This window comes from Phalacrocorax carbo, chromosome 3 (assembly GCF_963921805.1).
Source record: "Phalacrocorax carbo chromosome 3, bPhaCar2.1, whole genome shotgun sequence".
Lineage (NCBI taxonomy): Eukaryota > Metazoa > Chordata > Aves > Suliformes > Phalacrocoracidae > Phalacrocorax > Phalacrocorax carbo.
In genome coordinates, this window is record NC_087515.1 from 78,117,526 (window position 1) to 78,132,381 (window position 14,856).

Sequence of the window (14,856 nt, forward strand, 5' to 3'; positions counted from 1 at the left end):
AGAAGCTGCTCTGTTGTCAGGAAGCAACACAAACGCTCCTGTGAGTTCAATGTTAAAATCATTTGCCCCTCCGCATAAGAAGGGCAACGTACTTAATACACTCTGTGGATAAGAGCACACGCAGGGATAACTGGTTTCCAAATGGGCAGACCTAAGACCACCGTTGGACAGTAGATCTCTAAAGGAATAACAAAAAGTCCACATAATCTCTGGGGCTGACCAACACGACAGCACAGGAAGCACAGCCCCCCAGGTGGCATCCTGCCCCAGCAGCTTCAAACGCAACCTGCAACAGGACCTGCAATAGGTCATCACTGCAGTAAGGCCAGACCCCAGTCATCCCCCAACATCCAGCACTTCCTCAGCCCACTGGTCATCCGGAAGCCTCAATGCCAGGTAAAAGCAATCCCATTGGAAGCCCCATTAAAACAATTCTCATCACAAAAGATGCACTTCCAATGCTGAGTTGTACTGCAGTGAGAAATCTAAATGCAGCACAGGTTGTCCTGCCTTCTCTCCCTTTACAAATGAAGGCAGGCTCATTCATCTACTGGAATTTATTCAAGACAGCTCTGCTTTACGTTGAAACCTCTCAGACACACTTAGGAGCTGCAGGATATGCTGCATTAAACTATTAGGCAGAATAAAGAGATACATTTATGTTTCACATTTGCTTCCAGTCAGATTGCTAAATAAGTAATATCAGCCTGCTCCCTTAAGAAAATCTTTACAAAAAATTACCAAGAAAAATGCTGTCATGGTCGCCTGACCTCAGGACTCCTGTGATATTGTTTGTTCAAATTTTTAAATTTAAAGATCTTGAAGTCCTTTCCCCACTTCATAGCATTTTGGAGGCTGAAAAATTTTAAATATCAAAAGTAGTATCTGCTAACCAAGATTTAGAAACGTGATACTCTGGGGTTCTAATACAGCTTCTGCCCCAGGCAGGGGAGATAAAAATCCTTTTAAAGAAAGAAGAAAAAACCCCAAACCTAACCCAGTCCAATTTTGGGATATGCACATCATGAAGAGCTCTCTTGGGAGACTACCATACATCTCTACCAGGAACGATGGAGAGAAAAAGCCTGCTGAGGGGTACGGCTTTACAGAGATGACAAGCCTCCTAACCCTGTCAGGATAATAACTAAGCTACCAATATGCAGTTCTTGCTTTGCTAGCTGACTTGAAAGTAAAAGGAAATAAAGCCTCCAAGGTCAATTGCCCAAATCATTTCACTGTTTATTCAAGTAGGATCAGGCACATATGAAGCAAAGACAAAATAACATTTTGAATTTCTAGAAGAAAGAACATGATACCCATGTCAACTTTAATATCACTGCTGTAATGATACATTCACATGAAATGCAAAAGCAGACCAAAATTTTAGAGTACTCCCATTAAGACTCCTAAAAAACCCATTTAATCAGGGAGAGCCTGTCCTCTACTTGCAGTCTGAACTTTGAGCAACCAACCAACTGCGATTCAGTGTACAGCACCGTGAAATCTATGCATGGGATGAACTCCTGGGGAAAGGAGATTTAAATTCTCGAGGGAGAACTTCCTCACTGTGATGAAGCCTAACATGGCATCCCATTACCAGCTCTGGCCAAGTCAAAGTGTTTACAAAACATACTACAAAATTCTTCTAGACAATTGAAACTAAGCAATTAGACCGGCTTTAATTACTGGCTTTTATGGCTCAGGTCATAATTACTTCTGCTTTGTTTCTGTAGGATACTGAGGAAATATTGTGCTGAAGAACACATGAAGAAACATGCCAAAAGGTGCAGTAACCAAATCACCCTAAGTTCCAAATAATTTTCGTTATGAACTTACGAAAAAAGGATTTGAGGTGGAGAACAGAATAACTTGCCATGGAACTTTTCAAGCTCCAAAAGCTTCTGTACTGAATACATTAACTTAGTTTTAATACATTGTAAAAATCTGTATCCTGAAATTATAGAAAAAGGCCTACAGACTGATTAACATATATCATGGCAGGTTGTGAAGAAAGGTTTTCGAGTCATGCCTAGGAAAACAGCACTACAGTTGCTTTTTATAAAACCAGAAATAATCCCCGACAAATGTAGTATAGAATATTGCCTACAGTTGAGTTCCCTATTAACTGAACAAGAGAGCTCTTTCTTCAGCGTTCAGCAAGCTCAGTACATTTTTCTTCAGAAGGAAAAAAAAAATTCTGCTACTGGAACAATCAGGTTGTGATGTTCCCATGCCAGAACCTTTTTGCCTTTCGTGTTCTTCCCTACAGAGTGACTAAATCCGCCCACTTTGTTATTTATTTCAGCCATCAACACAAAGCTCACAAAACAAGGGCAATCCAGTCTCAAGGAAATAACACATTTGCGCAAGTGAGATCCTCCTCCCACTCGCCAGAGAGAAGACACTCCTTAGCAGATACAATATTGTAAAGATTTTTCTTTAAGGAGCTCAGTAAATACACGGATCTAATTATGAAATACTGAACAGAGGCTCTCCTGGAGTGACATATGGTGACAGCATTACATGTCTAGCCTAAGCCTGGGTTCCCAGACTTTGGTCATTACCACTGCTGCTACTGGCAGTGATAGCAGCCGATCACAGACATGCTGAGGGTTTTGCTGGCTGCTTGGGTAACGTTCAAATACCACAGATTGGAGCCTCTTGTCTAGGTTTAAAAAAAACCAACAACAACAAAAAAAAACAACCCAGAAAGGCTAGGAAGGAACTGAGGAACTGATTAGTCACAGAGCTGTCGAACTAGTGTCCATATTGTGCAACAGCTTTGCATGTGTGAACAGCAAAATGAAATGGATACCTAAAGATTATTTCAAAAAGAAATTTGAAATCCTAGAGAAATCTTAAACATCCTAAGCTGAAAATCTTAGTACCTAGAACCTTGTGGAAAACATTTCAGATAGGAAAGATTTGGTTTCTGCCCAGATATGTTAAAAATTGGAAGCCATTTAAAATGTTTTTATGAGTTTTTCTTAGACAGACTTTCACTTTTCTGTCATCTATTGTATTCATACTGTTGGTATCAGTGATTGCCAAAAAGTCCAGACTACCAGAAAACCAGAGATGTTTTAGCTACACTAATCTAGCTATTTTATAATTGGGCCAAATATTATATAATACTATGCACATCCAAGTTCAAAGCTTTTCAAAACCAACACATACTAACGTAACAGAGCAGACAATTCTTTAAAAGGTTAATGTAAGGGCTCATACACCCTTGGGGAAAGGAGAGAGAACAGAGATCACTAATAGAGTGCAGTGTGCTTCAGGCTGACAGGGCTGTTTTATGCTTTCTCTGGGGGAGAAGGAAATCTGTGAAGTGTCTTGAGCATTAAGGCAGGATGGGTTGGTTAGTATTTAGCAACGCGACAGCAAGCAACTGCTTTTGAAGATTAAAATCTCTAGAGAAATTATTCTAAAAGATACAATATTAAGATAAATTATTAATAATTAATGCTAAAAATAAATACGGCCCAATGCCCATATAAAATCTGCACCAATAAAACAGAGGCTACTTAAGACATTTTACTTTGCATATAGAGATTTAGGTTTTGTAAGCTTTAAAAACAGTTTCAGATATTGCAGTATAGTAGGGCAGTAAGCTAGGGAGAGTAGTTCACTCTTAGACATTAAGCATGATTTCAAAGACACTGAAAGTATTATACTAAGATTTTGGAAGGGATATTTCCTTTCAGTGAACAAAAATGTTTAAGTACTATGACCCATACTAGACTGAGTGGCAGTATATGCAGGAGTTTGCAGAGCTGAAGTTTGCACAAGTTCAACACTTTTCAGAAATTAGCAGCAATAATAGCTGAGATTGTTCTGATTCTACTTTCTTGTGAAATGTTTTAGCTACTGCATATATAATTACATAACAATTGTTAGGAATTTAAATTCAGCTCTTCCTCAGCTAGCTAGAACTCACTACACTACAGCGTCCTATGTGCTACGTATACTTTTAAAAATAAACTCTTTTCTCAGTTTGCTCATAATATACTTCAAGTTAAAATTCAAATTTTTAAACTTACCATTCCCAGACTCTTAAACTCTTGTCATCAGATGTACTCACAAACCTTCTATTTTCATCCACAAACACAATGGTGTTGACAGCTCCCAAATGCCTATCATACTCCTGCACAATCTCACCACTTCGAATATCCCACTACAAATAAAAAAAGTCAGAATAAGACCTTGTTTTTTATTAAATATCTCGATTTTTAGAAGAAGAGATATTAAGCAGACATACCTGCACAATTTTCTTATCGGACATTCCTGCAACAAAGAGATTTTGTTTATCTTCGTCAGGATTGAACTTGACACAATAAGGAACCTTCCTGTTTGTGAATCTTGAAATGCATTGCCCTGCAACAGATAAGCCATTCACAGTGCATCAGTGGAAGTTCTATGGGCTGATTAGTTCTTTGCAGATATTGATAAGAAACACTTGTTTTAAAGCCCTTGATGGGATTAGAGGGTAGAATTTACCCTGCTCTTTGATTATACTTTCTTTCACATTTGTATGCACTCACCTGTATAAACATGTACACACACAAACTGTTCTGTACATTTACTACAGCTTTCCAAACAATATAACTGCTCAGTGCCCTGTATATCATCAGGACATATCAAAGACATCAGGACTGGTCAGGATATCACAAGCTGACCACTACCTTTCCATAGCATCACCTCCTTCAGATCAGAGATCTTCTTGAGAAGAGACTTTAACTCAGGCAACAATTCCTCAATCCTAAGGCTAGGAAAGGATAACAGCGATTCAACTGCAAAACAAGCCACTGGCCTCTTCTCATAGCCTCAGCCATAAATACCCTGATTACATGCTTAACTTACAGGACCCTGTTTTAACCTGAAAGCTCAATACATTTTTCAGGTGTATTAATAGGTCTGGAGAATTTGACTTACACTTCTCTGGCTGTCACCTGTATGAGACTAGTGGCACTGCTAACCAAGAAAACTAGTGTGTTTTTCAAACAAGGAAATTTCCTGTCTTAGGAACAGACAAAAGTTTAAAAGAATATTGACAAAACGTATCCTGTATCTTTTTTAGCTTAATAAACTATTTGGAGCAGAATGTTATAGAGTGTCTCCCATGCAGTTCTGTGAAAGCATCAGACCTACCCTCCACCCCCCTATACCAGCAGCTCAATTTCCACCACCTTTTTTATTTGGAATGCTCTTCAAGTTCAGGTTAACTGAAAGATCCAGTGAAGTCATTCTTCTAAATTAAGCATATTTAGGTCTAAAGTATGATTTCATTGCTTATTTTTTTATGCCTGTAAACATAAATGTGCAATTAACTGATTTGGTAAAATGTTGTCTTTTTGCTGAAAATTTTTCTAGCATTTCAAATAACTATCAAACTTCTCAAGCAAGAAGGTATATAGGCAGTGTCAATTGCACCATTACAGATAACAACAAAACATTTAGGAAAAAAAGACTATTTATCCTGTAATGAAAGCCTAAACACTGAACGACAGGAGGATGTTAAGAATAGTTGAAACAACCTGGCTGACTGATAACATATCTTGATATTTACTATTAATTAGATGTAGTGCCAAAACCCAGCTTCTACAAATACAAGCCTACCTGTTTCAGTGTCCCAGAGTTTAAGATAGCGGTCATATGCAGCACTAAGAAACTGAGTGCCAGCATTATTAAAACAGATGTCTCGAACAGCTTTACTATGTCCTACAAGATAGAAAAAATGCAATAATAAACTTTCATCCATTCATGCTTAGAATGTTTTATTTTAAAAGATTATTCAAGTTAAATATTCCAGTCTTTAACAATGCAAAGAGAACAAGGAAATCACTTATTGAAGCTCTTCATGAGCACTAGTAAAGAATGATTCAAGTGTGAATGAAAAATCAGCTCCTAAAGAACAACGAGAATAAAACCCCCAAATCCCCACACCTCTAAAGCACTGGAGAGAGAAACAATAGCATTGCATCTGCCTACTGTGCATCTTTCATAAATTGATATACAAGCAGAACTTTAAGTACTGTTGGCTTCAAAGATTGTTCTGGTCACAGTTAAGAGCTGCAAGAGAAGGTTAAAACACTATAATAAAAGTCAACATCTAATGAAAATGAGACACAAACACTACAGGAGATACATTTGAAGGAGAAACATTTAAAATTAGAAACCAGTTACAAAATATGGGGAATATGAGATCAGAAAATTAAGAATGCTTTCATCTAGTGTTAACTTTGCTACCCCTCAAGCCTCAATACTTTCAGCTGATCACTGCATCAGATTGGTAGGAGACCTCTTTAGTTAAAATGCTGGCACAGTAACTTAAATATAGCAAAATAGCAAGAGAATCTGGTTGATAATAAGGATCTTTTGACAAAAACAGTCAAACTGTTCAGAAAGAGCAGCCTATTGAGAGAGAACCTTTTCTAAGCCGTCATCTTTGCCACACTGCTGTCACCAGAAATATTAGGTGAAAAAAAGACTTCTTTGTTGTTACTCAACATATTTCACTCAGCGTTCTAGAAATGTTCCCATTTCAAAAGGAAAATCAGCTGCCTTTGTTCTGCATTCAAGGCTGCTAAGAAGATTGTATTTCTGTCTCCCTCAGCTATCTGCTTTAAAAAGCACCTGTTACATGAACAAAGACAACACCTGAACCCCCCCCCCCCCCCAAATTCCCATGCTTCTGCACTAGAAACTCAGCACAGAAGAGACCACGTATTTAAGGTGGGATGGATCATCAGACCATGAGATGCCCTCAGAGCATAAATACAGAGGGCTGCTGTTTTCAACATGAAGGCAGGGCAATTTAATGTCACAAGTTTGCCTTTGGAAAGGAGACTTGCATAAATTATTGATTGCGGCAGTACACTAATGTTTTGTTTCAAGGGTCGTAAGGTTATACATCAACATTAAATTGTTTGGAATAACAACAAAGGTTCACTAAAAACTTGCACCTTTTTCAATTCTTATGGCCAAGATCATACTGAATACTATTTGCCTTGGATGCCCACAAATCCTCTCTATGATAAATTACTAAGCTAACCTAAATCATATCCTTCCATGAAGGTGTCTTCAATATACATCAGTTAAAAAAAAATAAAAGAGAGACTATTACCAATAAACGTTCGTAGACATCTTCGATCACCATATACTTCCCATAGCTTGGAAACAGAAAAGGGATGGGGAGAAAATATGTCAATTGTTAAACAGTAACGATGCTGAAATTAAGTGCAAACATACATGGCAACATCTTTTAAGCAATTAATTACAAACATATGACATCTACTGATTAATCACAACTACGTACCCAGGAATTCACAAGCAGGCTCTGTCACCTTTTTGTTAGCAAAACCCCCTTAAAAATAACTAAAAACCCCAAACCATAGTCCAACTTTAAAGCCCTGAGGATTTGCTAATAAAAGAAAAAAAAAAAGCAAAACTAACACCTTTCTAATATGATGTTTGCTGGACAATCTCAAACTAATCTCAAATGAAATTAGTTCAAGACCACAAACGCTTCAGTAAAACTCTTCAGCAGAAACATATTGCTAGTTGTAAAATCTCTTCATCAGAAACCTATTGCTAGTTGTAAAACTAGGCTTCACAGAAAACCAATTATTATAATAATAAAGGCAATAACCGGAGGAACTTGTGACTTTCTAAATGCTATTACTAAATGATTAACACTGTTCTAACACCCACAGTCTTGTGTATTATGTCTATCTTCATTCCAACTAATTTGTAATTTAAAAATCAAGTGAGCAAAATAAAACAACACAGCCAAAAGGTATTTGGTGGAACTACCAAATGTTTAGGTATTCTAAAATTCATTGTCTGTATTCAATGATGATATAAAATATACACATGAAAACAGAAGAATAACTCACCTTAATTTTGCAATCCATAGAGCAAGATAACAGTATATGCCCAGAGAGAGGAAACAATCTAACTGCACTGACACCCTGTAAATAAGGACATAATTAAAGAGTAAGTGGAGCATCTAGATTTCCTCAGTTGATTTGCCCTCTTTTCTAAGGAAAAAGCTAAAGCTTATCTTCATAATCTTAAAATGAAATAACCTACTAACATTCCATTTTAGAAACAGCAATGCATTTTGAACAACTGTTACTGGCAACTAATTGATTCACCTCAGCAGCTGTATATACACCCTCCTTCAACACTCACATCATTACTGTGGTAAACACAGCAAAGAAATACAAATTGTGGGTTTGAGTGACTGTTTCCGTATAACAAGCATTTTCAGGTGCAGTAGGTGAAGTTTTGCACAAAAAAAATTTCTGGCCAGCTCCATTTCTTACTTGTACTACCAGTGACTTCGACCAAATGAACTTGGATTCCCTGGGCACAGCATCTTCCCATCTATCTGTATTTCAGGTACTCCTTGCAGAGGAAGTCCAAAGAACCACCAAGTACTCTTGGTTTGATACCCCTTCTTTCATTTCATGTCAATTACTCTATTCATATTGCATCCAGTTCGTCCCACCCCTGGTTAGTTGGGTGCTTCATCCTCCCTATTATTGTCTACTTATAGCCCCCAGCTTTTCTAGATTTGTCAGCCCATCTTTCTTTTGCTTCTCTCATTGATATCATTGTTCATCTCTCGTTTGAAGGAAAAAGCTATTTTATGCATCAGTCTGTTCTAATAGGGTAATAGGCAGAGGAGTGACTGGAGCTTTGGGAGGAGATGTTTTTCTGGAAAGCATTGATAGTTACAGCTACAAGCTCTTTGATGCAGCAATAATTGAAGAACAATTCAGAGCTGTGACTCAGCTAAAAAAGGGTAAAAGCTAAAAATGTCCTCTGTGTCCTCCTTTCTTCCATCTTTCAGATATCATTAAGGTGCTGTCCATTGCAGCACAGCATATTCCCTGAAGCAATACTGAAAATTAGAGACAAAAGAAGCAGCAAATGGAGTACAGGCTTCACAATCTTATCAGTGAAACACTTTTTTAATACCAAAATTATGTATATAGTTACAGGTGCTGGCACAAGAAGAAACTGTAAATATTAAGTAGCATCATCAAAGAAAACTCTTACGAAGGCAGATGTCTCAAAAGGTAATAGCTGTATTTGGGAATCCTGTAATGCTGATGCATCGTAATCACAAAACCTATGTAACTTTTCATAAGTTTGATATGAAATAGCCCTTAATTACTTTTGCTAGTAAAAAAAAAAAAAAGCATTTTCAGGGATCTCTAGAATTAGCCTTACTCTTATTCACATGGTAGTTTAGGAAATAGCTTCAAATCCCACAGAAGCCACTCAATAATATTCATCCCTTTAAAGGAGATCAGGAAGTCACTACATTCATGAAAAAGTATATGCAGGTAAACAGGTGCATTTGAGCAGGCAAACACCTTGTGCGAGCATGTAACGCAACAATTACATGCAAAATGTGGTAAAGACAAAAATACTCCTTTCTTCTACTGATACTTTAGTTTTATAAAGTTACTAGCTTCAGACACAAAGTGAAGTGGGTTTTTATGATGCACGCTCACAAACATGACTTCCTACCTTTGTATGTCCAGACCACACGTGGATTTGTTTCTTTGGAAGATAGCACTTCTCAGGTGGCACTGTAGAACGGAGATTAACTCCAACATCTTGAGGGACATGAAGATAAGATCTCCCCTGATAGTCATACATTTCCTTAACTGAAAAGGTAAACACAGAATTCTGAGAATCCAAGAGCCTATATTTTGAGAGGTTATAATCTTTGAAAGGCTCAACAGCCAGACACAATTCAGGTTTTTCTCAAGACAGCTGCTCTGCTGTGAAGTGTGTGTGTGTGTCGGATTAAAACTCACTTCATAGGACACAGATGTGGAATCTTATTTGACATCAGTCAAGCTCAAATTAAGTCATTTCAGCAAAGTCTGCTTGGAAACTGATAATCTGAACATTAAGACAATCTCCCCCCTACACAACTTCAAAGAGCAAGAAAGTTCCTCCGGCCAACAAGGGTTTGCTTATACTAATTCTACACTGATTATAATGTGCAACTCTAACCCTGGCATTTGCTTTCAATCCACATTCCAGCCAGCTCTGTTCTGTGTCAGTCACATCAACAGAATTACAAACCAGAGAAAAAAAGATCCATTTGGCCAGTGTGAACCAACAGTGGTCAGCAGTAGCCAGCAGCTGGTCTTTAACTAGATTTAGGAAGTGACTGGACAGTCAGACATGCAGGGATGCGTTGTGCTTGGACATGGGTATTTCAGCATAGACACATGTTGGATAGCCATGACATGAAGCTGTGCACTGATTAAATTAATTTCTCAGTGTCTGGGATATTGTTATGGCAGTTTTGGTTGCACAAGTGACAAGCTGCACAGTATTGATGTTTACACATGTCTACAAAATGGCATATTTCTGTAATGTTTGTGTTTGAGAAGATTAAAGTCATCTTGTATGGTCTTTCAATGCGAAACTTCAGGTAGAGACCACGAAAAGCTGGATACAAAGTAATTATTCTATAGGAGGTTCAATGGCTAAAATTTCAGGTTTGTTATGCTCATCACTATTCAATAAATATTGTCATGATCTACTACATATGAACAGAATGAAGTAGTAATGTCAGCAAGGCATCTCTCCTAGCCGCTCTTCTTTAATGCATATAAGAAAGGATGCTCCAGCTTGTGCGTGTGAGTCTGGCTGTAGAAAGTGGTAAACAAAGAGAGACTTGGTTTACCTAACTATCTGTGCCAAGCAATATAAAGCAGGACTGTTTTGCATGCAGAGTTGAAATAAGAGTTTCCAAAATTCACTTAATTTTACTCACTTACCTACCAAATAATTTTATTTGAAGGTACCACATGCTATAGGCTTCCATAGGGTAATTATTTGATACACAATTATTCATAGTATGACAGCAAGAACATTTACATTAAGAACTGAGGAAGTATAAAGTCCAAGTGATTTTCTAAATTGTATGTAAGCCATAACTCAAAGCACTACCTGCTGATGAAAGTACTGACACATAAAACTGCAGTAATTCTGAAGCTGAAACTAAGCCAAACTCATAACTTTAAAATGTTTGTTCTGGAAAATAAGAAAGGCATATGTGCGTCCAGTACAATTAAAAAATAAATAAGTAAAATCAGTACCCTGAAAGATGACATTTCCACGCTGCTCTTCACAGTATGAAGTGGAATTAGTCCAAGTTTATCTCTTTCCCTGTCCTTTATGCTTATGCATGTGAGTGCTATTATCTCCAATACAAAAACATCAAGGTGCCTCAGCAAAACTGCTGAGGCTGTCTGCCATCCTTACTAATTAACACAGCAGGCAAGAAAACACAGTGAGCAAGAAAATGAGAACAGAGGAAGATGCCATTACCATGTAATATAGTCTTCTCCTCTCCAGGTTTATCATCTTCCAGTTTTCCTCTCTTCTGCCTCTTAGCTGTTATTTCATCCAACTCCTTTTGTTCTTCCTGGAAAAATAAAACAAGATCTTGACTTTTAAAAATTCAGCATTCAGAATCATGTAACAAAACCCAGAGCTGTGCTACTGTTTACTGACTTTTAAGAACACATTTATTTGCTAAATGAGATTAGAAATATTTCTAAGCATCAGTAAAGATAATACCTTTATCAAAACCAGAATAATTTAAGAAGCTATGTAACACTAAAAAGAATTAAATACTATCTTTATATTCATAGACTACAGCTAAGCATCACTGACTGAACAAGAAGGATGTTTGTTGGTTGGAGAGTGGTTTTTGGGGCAGGGAGGTAATTGTTTTTCTGTTTGTGTTTTTCTTTTCTGTTTTAAACAAGTTTTACTTTTTCTTTTCAAGCTCCTTCTGTTTGTAAACATATTTTTATCAGACTCTACACACTATACACAGATACCATTAATTTTATGTCCAAACAGTCTTGCAAATAACTGAATGCAAAATATTTGGAACACCTTATTTGGATACATCACCTGAAATGTTTCTGTAACTCTAAAGCATAGCAGGGATCTTCTGCTTGGAAAAACTACTAGTGCAGCTGGATCTCTGTTAAAACTACTGCAATGTAATAATGGTATGTATCCGTTGTGTTAAAGTAGTACTTACTTCTGATGGTTTGGCTACTTCTTTTTCATCAATATACTTTGCCCATGGTCCCAGAAAACCATCAATATTAGATGCATCATTCTCCTTGAATTTCTTCCTTTTTTCAATTTTCCTTTGTCCCGTTTCAAATACTGTTAAACCTGCAGAAAGAAACAATGCACTGCCTAGCTGCTTACACAGAATACACCATCATAGATTACATCGTAGTCAGTTTAAAGGAAAAGAAACCACCACCACTCCTTCCAATACACACAGCAAAATGCAAAAAGCATTCGAACAAAACTGGCCAAAGCATTGCTAACATTGTTAACTATGGGCACTGCTAACTATGTACAGTAACAGAGGAACCAATTAAACTGTGTGTTATGGTTTGTTACAGTATTTAACCATGCATGTACCCATGCATTTTTAACAATAAGTCTCCAGACTGTATGAATACATCAATTTTCATACTTTAATCAGTGCAGTGTTTGAAAGAGTAGAGTCCTAACAATTGGCTTCTGATCTCCCTCACATCTCTCAATTTCTTAAAAAAAACCCCAAAACTCCAAACCAAAATAAAACAAGTCTCCCAACACTCCAACCACACCGGGTATTTTAATTTAGTAAAAAGTCTCATAGAATAGTTTGGGTTGGAAGGGACCTTTAGAGGTCATCCAGTCTGACCCCCCTGCAGTGAGCAGGGACATCTTCAACTAGGTGAGGTTGCTCAGAGCCCCATCCAGCCTGACCTCGAATGTTTCCAGGCATGGGGCACCCACAACCTCTCTGGCAAACCTGTTCCAATCTTTCACCACCCTCATTGTAACAAATTGCTTCCTTCTATCTATTTTGAATCTACCCTTTTTTAGTTTAAAACCATTACCCCTTGTACTATTGCTACAAGCCCTATTAAAAAGTCTGTCCCCCCACTGACAACAGTCATCTACCTCCAACCACTATCTTGGTCTTTGACGTAGTGCTAGCTTTTCACAAATGCTGTGCCCTCAGAATTCCATTTGTCAAAACATTAAACAATATAGGTATGATAGCAAAAAAATTTCAAAGATGTTGAAGTAATGGCTTAGGAGTTTTTCAACAGGTTGTATATACAATTACATTCAATTTTCAAACATTGTTCTCCCACAACATGAGTATTACTCACCTAGTACAAAGGAGCCAAAAAGAGTTTTGTAGAAGCAAGGGGAAACAGGGAACATAAAAACTGAAGTAATGCTCATATGAAGGAATTGTACATTAATGACAGTTTTCTTAAAATAAATTACTAAAATTCCATAATGAAAAGGTTATTTTTTTGTTTTTGAAATTATTTAATCTTAGCCATTTCTGTCACATGTCTATAGCTGCTATACCAAAATAAGTCTATTTTCTTTATCTTACTTTGGAAGGAAAGAGTGAAATAACCTTTGATATATTCCATGGAAGAGGACACAGAAATAAAGAGCCTTTGTATACACAGATGAATAAGATGCTGGAAAATGACACGCAATGGAAAGCATTACTGTAAAGTTTACAAAGGTACAATTTTCCAATGCAAATATGTCACTTTGATACAAGATATTTAACACTCAAAGCATTAATTACAAACCCATGCCTCTGGTAGCCAATCCTCCCAGTGGCATGCTATGCCTTTACCATTTAGCAACCTTCCAAAGGTTTTTCTTTTCCAAATAACCCAAATAGCTTAACTCTGCTAAGCAGAGATAACATGCAATTCCCAACAGAATGCTAGAGGTTGCGTACATAGTGATCAGTTTGCTACTGAGTAGCACAGTTAAGGTGATTAGCCCAACGTAAAAGTATCCTAACGCAGACATATGATAATTCTAGCCAAGACAGAATTTAAGAGGACCAAACCCCTCTGTTTCAGATACACAGATCAATTCTGCTCATGTAATGGCACATGCTAGGTTCCAATTACAAATCCTAATTTGAAATTTGACATAATGATAGCCTGAAATATTTGCTACTTCAGGAAAACAAAGCCCCTCAGTATCTCTTCCCTCTCAAATTACAATTGCAAAACATCTTCATTTTTTGTGTCTTTGGACATGGGTAAGTCTTTCATAATTCCTTCCTTTGACAATACCTATTGCATTTCTTAGTGAAGAAGAAACAGAAAGTCATCAGTTGCAAGTAATTTATATGAGATTCAGAATTATTTACCTTGATTTTTTTCAGCTTCCTCTACAGAACCAATATATTTGGTAGCAACTTCAGGGCTATCTATAGAGGGATCTAATGCATAACCTAGAACAAGAGGAGGAATGAAATACTGTTATTTCAAGCCTTTTAGTTTTGTACAACTTTTATTACTCCCCCTCACCCCCACTCCGTGACTTTTTTTTTCCCCTTGGCTCTCGAGAAGCTAGAGATGAGGAAGGGTGGATACTTTGAAATCCTACACAGTTTTCACTTGACTTAAGATTACTATGAATTATTACCATGAGTATGCACTGCTGCCAGAACGCTTAATTTTGCACAGGGTAGAGAAGCAAATAAATAGGCAACAGTTAACATAGGACACAAAAGGAGAGTAGTCATAGGAAGCAAAGTCACAGAATCTTTCTGGTGGGAAGGGACCTCAGGGGGCCCCTGGCCTAACACTCTGCTCCAAGCGAGGTCAGCACTGAATTCACATGAGTTTGCTGAAATGCAAAAATTAGATTTTGAAATGCCATAGCAACCTCTTCTTGTTGTAACGTGGCATAAGGAAAAGACTAGCTTAAAATCTTATGTTAGTGACACATCATTTT

General features: G+C 37.3%; 1 protein-coding gene across 1 annotated transcript in view; it reads right to left on the reverse strand.

The window, feature by feature from the left end:
* Positions 1-14,856, reverse strand: part of CDC40 (cell division cycle 40) — a 44,985-nt gene that overhangs the window by 5,500 nt on the left and 24,629 nt on the right. Inside the window, exons 4-12 of the mRNA XM_064447467.1 lie at positions 14,267-14,350; positions 12,101-12,240; positions 11,374-11,470; positions 9,550-9,689; positions 7,902-7,976; positions 7,130-7,175; positions 5,623-5,724; positions 4,265-4,380; positions 4,047-4,180 (exon numbers count right to left, since the gene is read on the reverse strand). Coding sequence (XP_064303537.1) covers positions 4,047-4,180; positions 4,265-4,380; positions 5,623-5,724; positions 7,130-7,175; positions 7,902-7,976; positions 9,550-9,689; positions 11,374-11,470; positions 12,101-12,240; positions 14,267-14,350 — 934 coding nt within the window. The remainder of the gene's footprint in view (positions 1-4,046; positions 4,181-4,264; positions 4,381-5,622; positions 5,725-7,129; positions 7,176-7,901; positions 7,977-9,549; positions 9,690-11,373; positions 11,471-12,100; positions 12,241-14,266; positions 14,351-14,856) is intronic.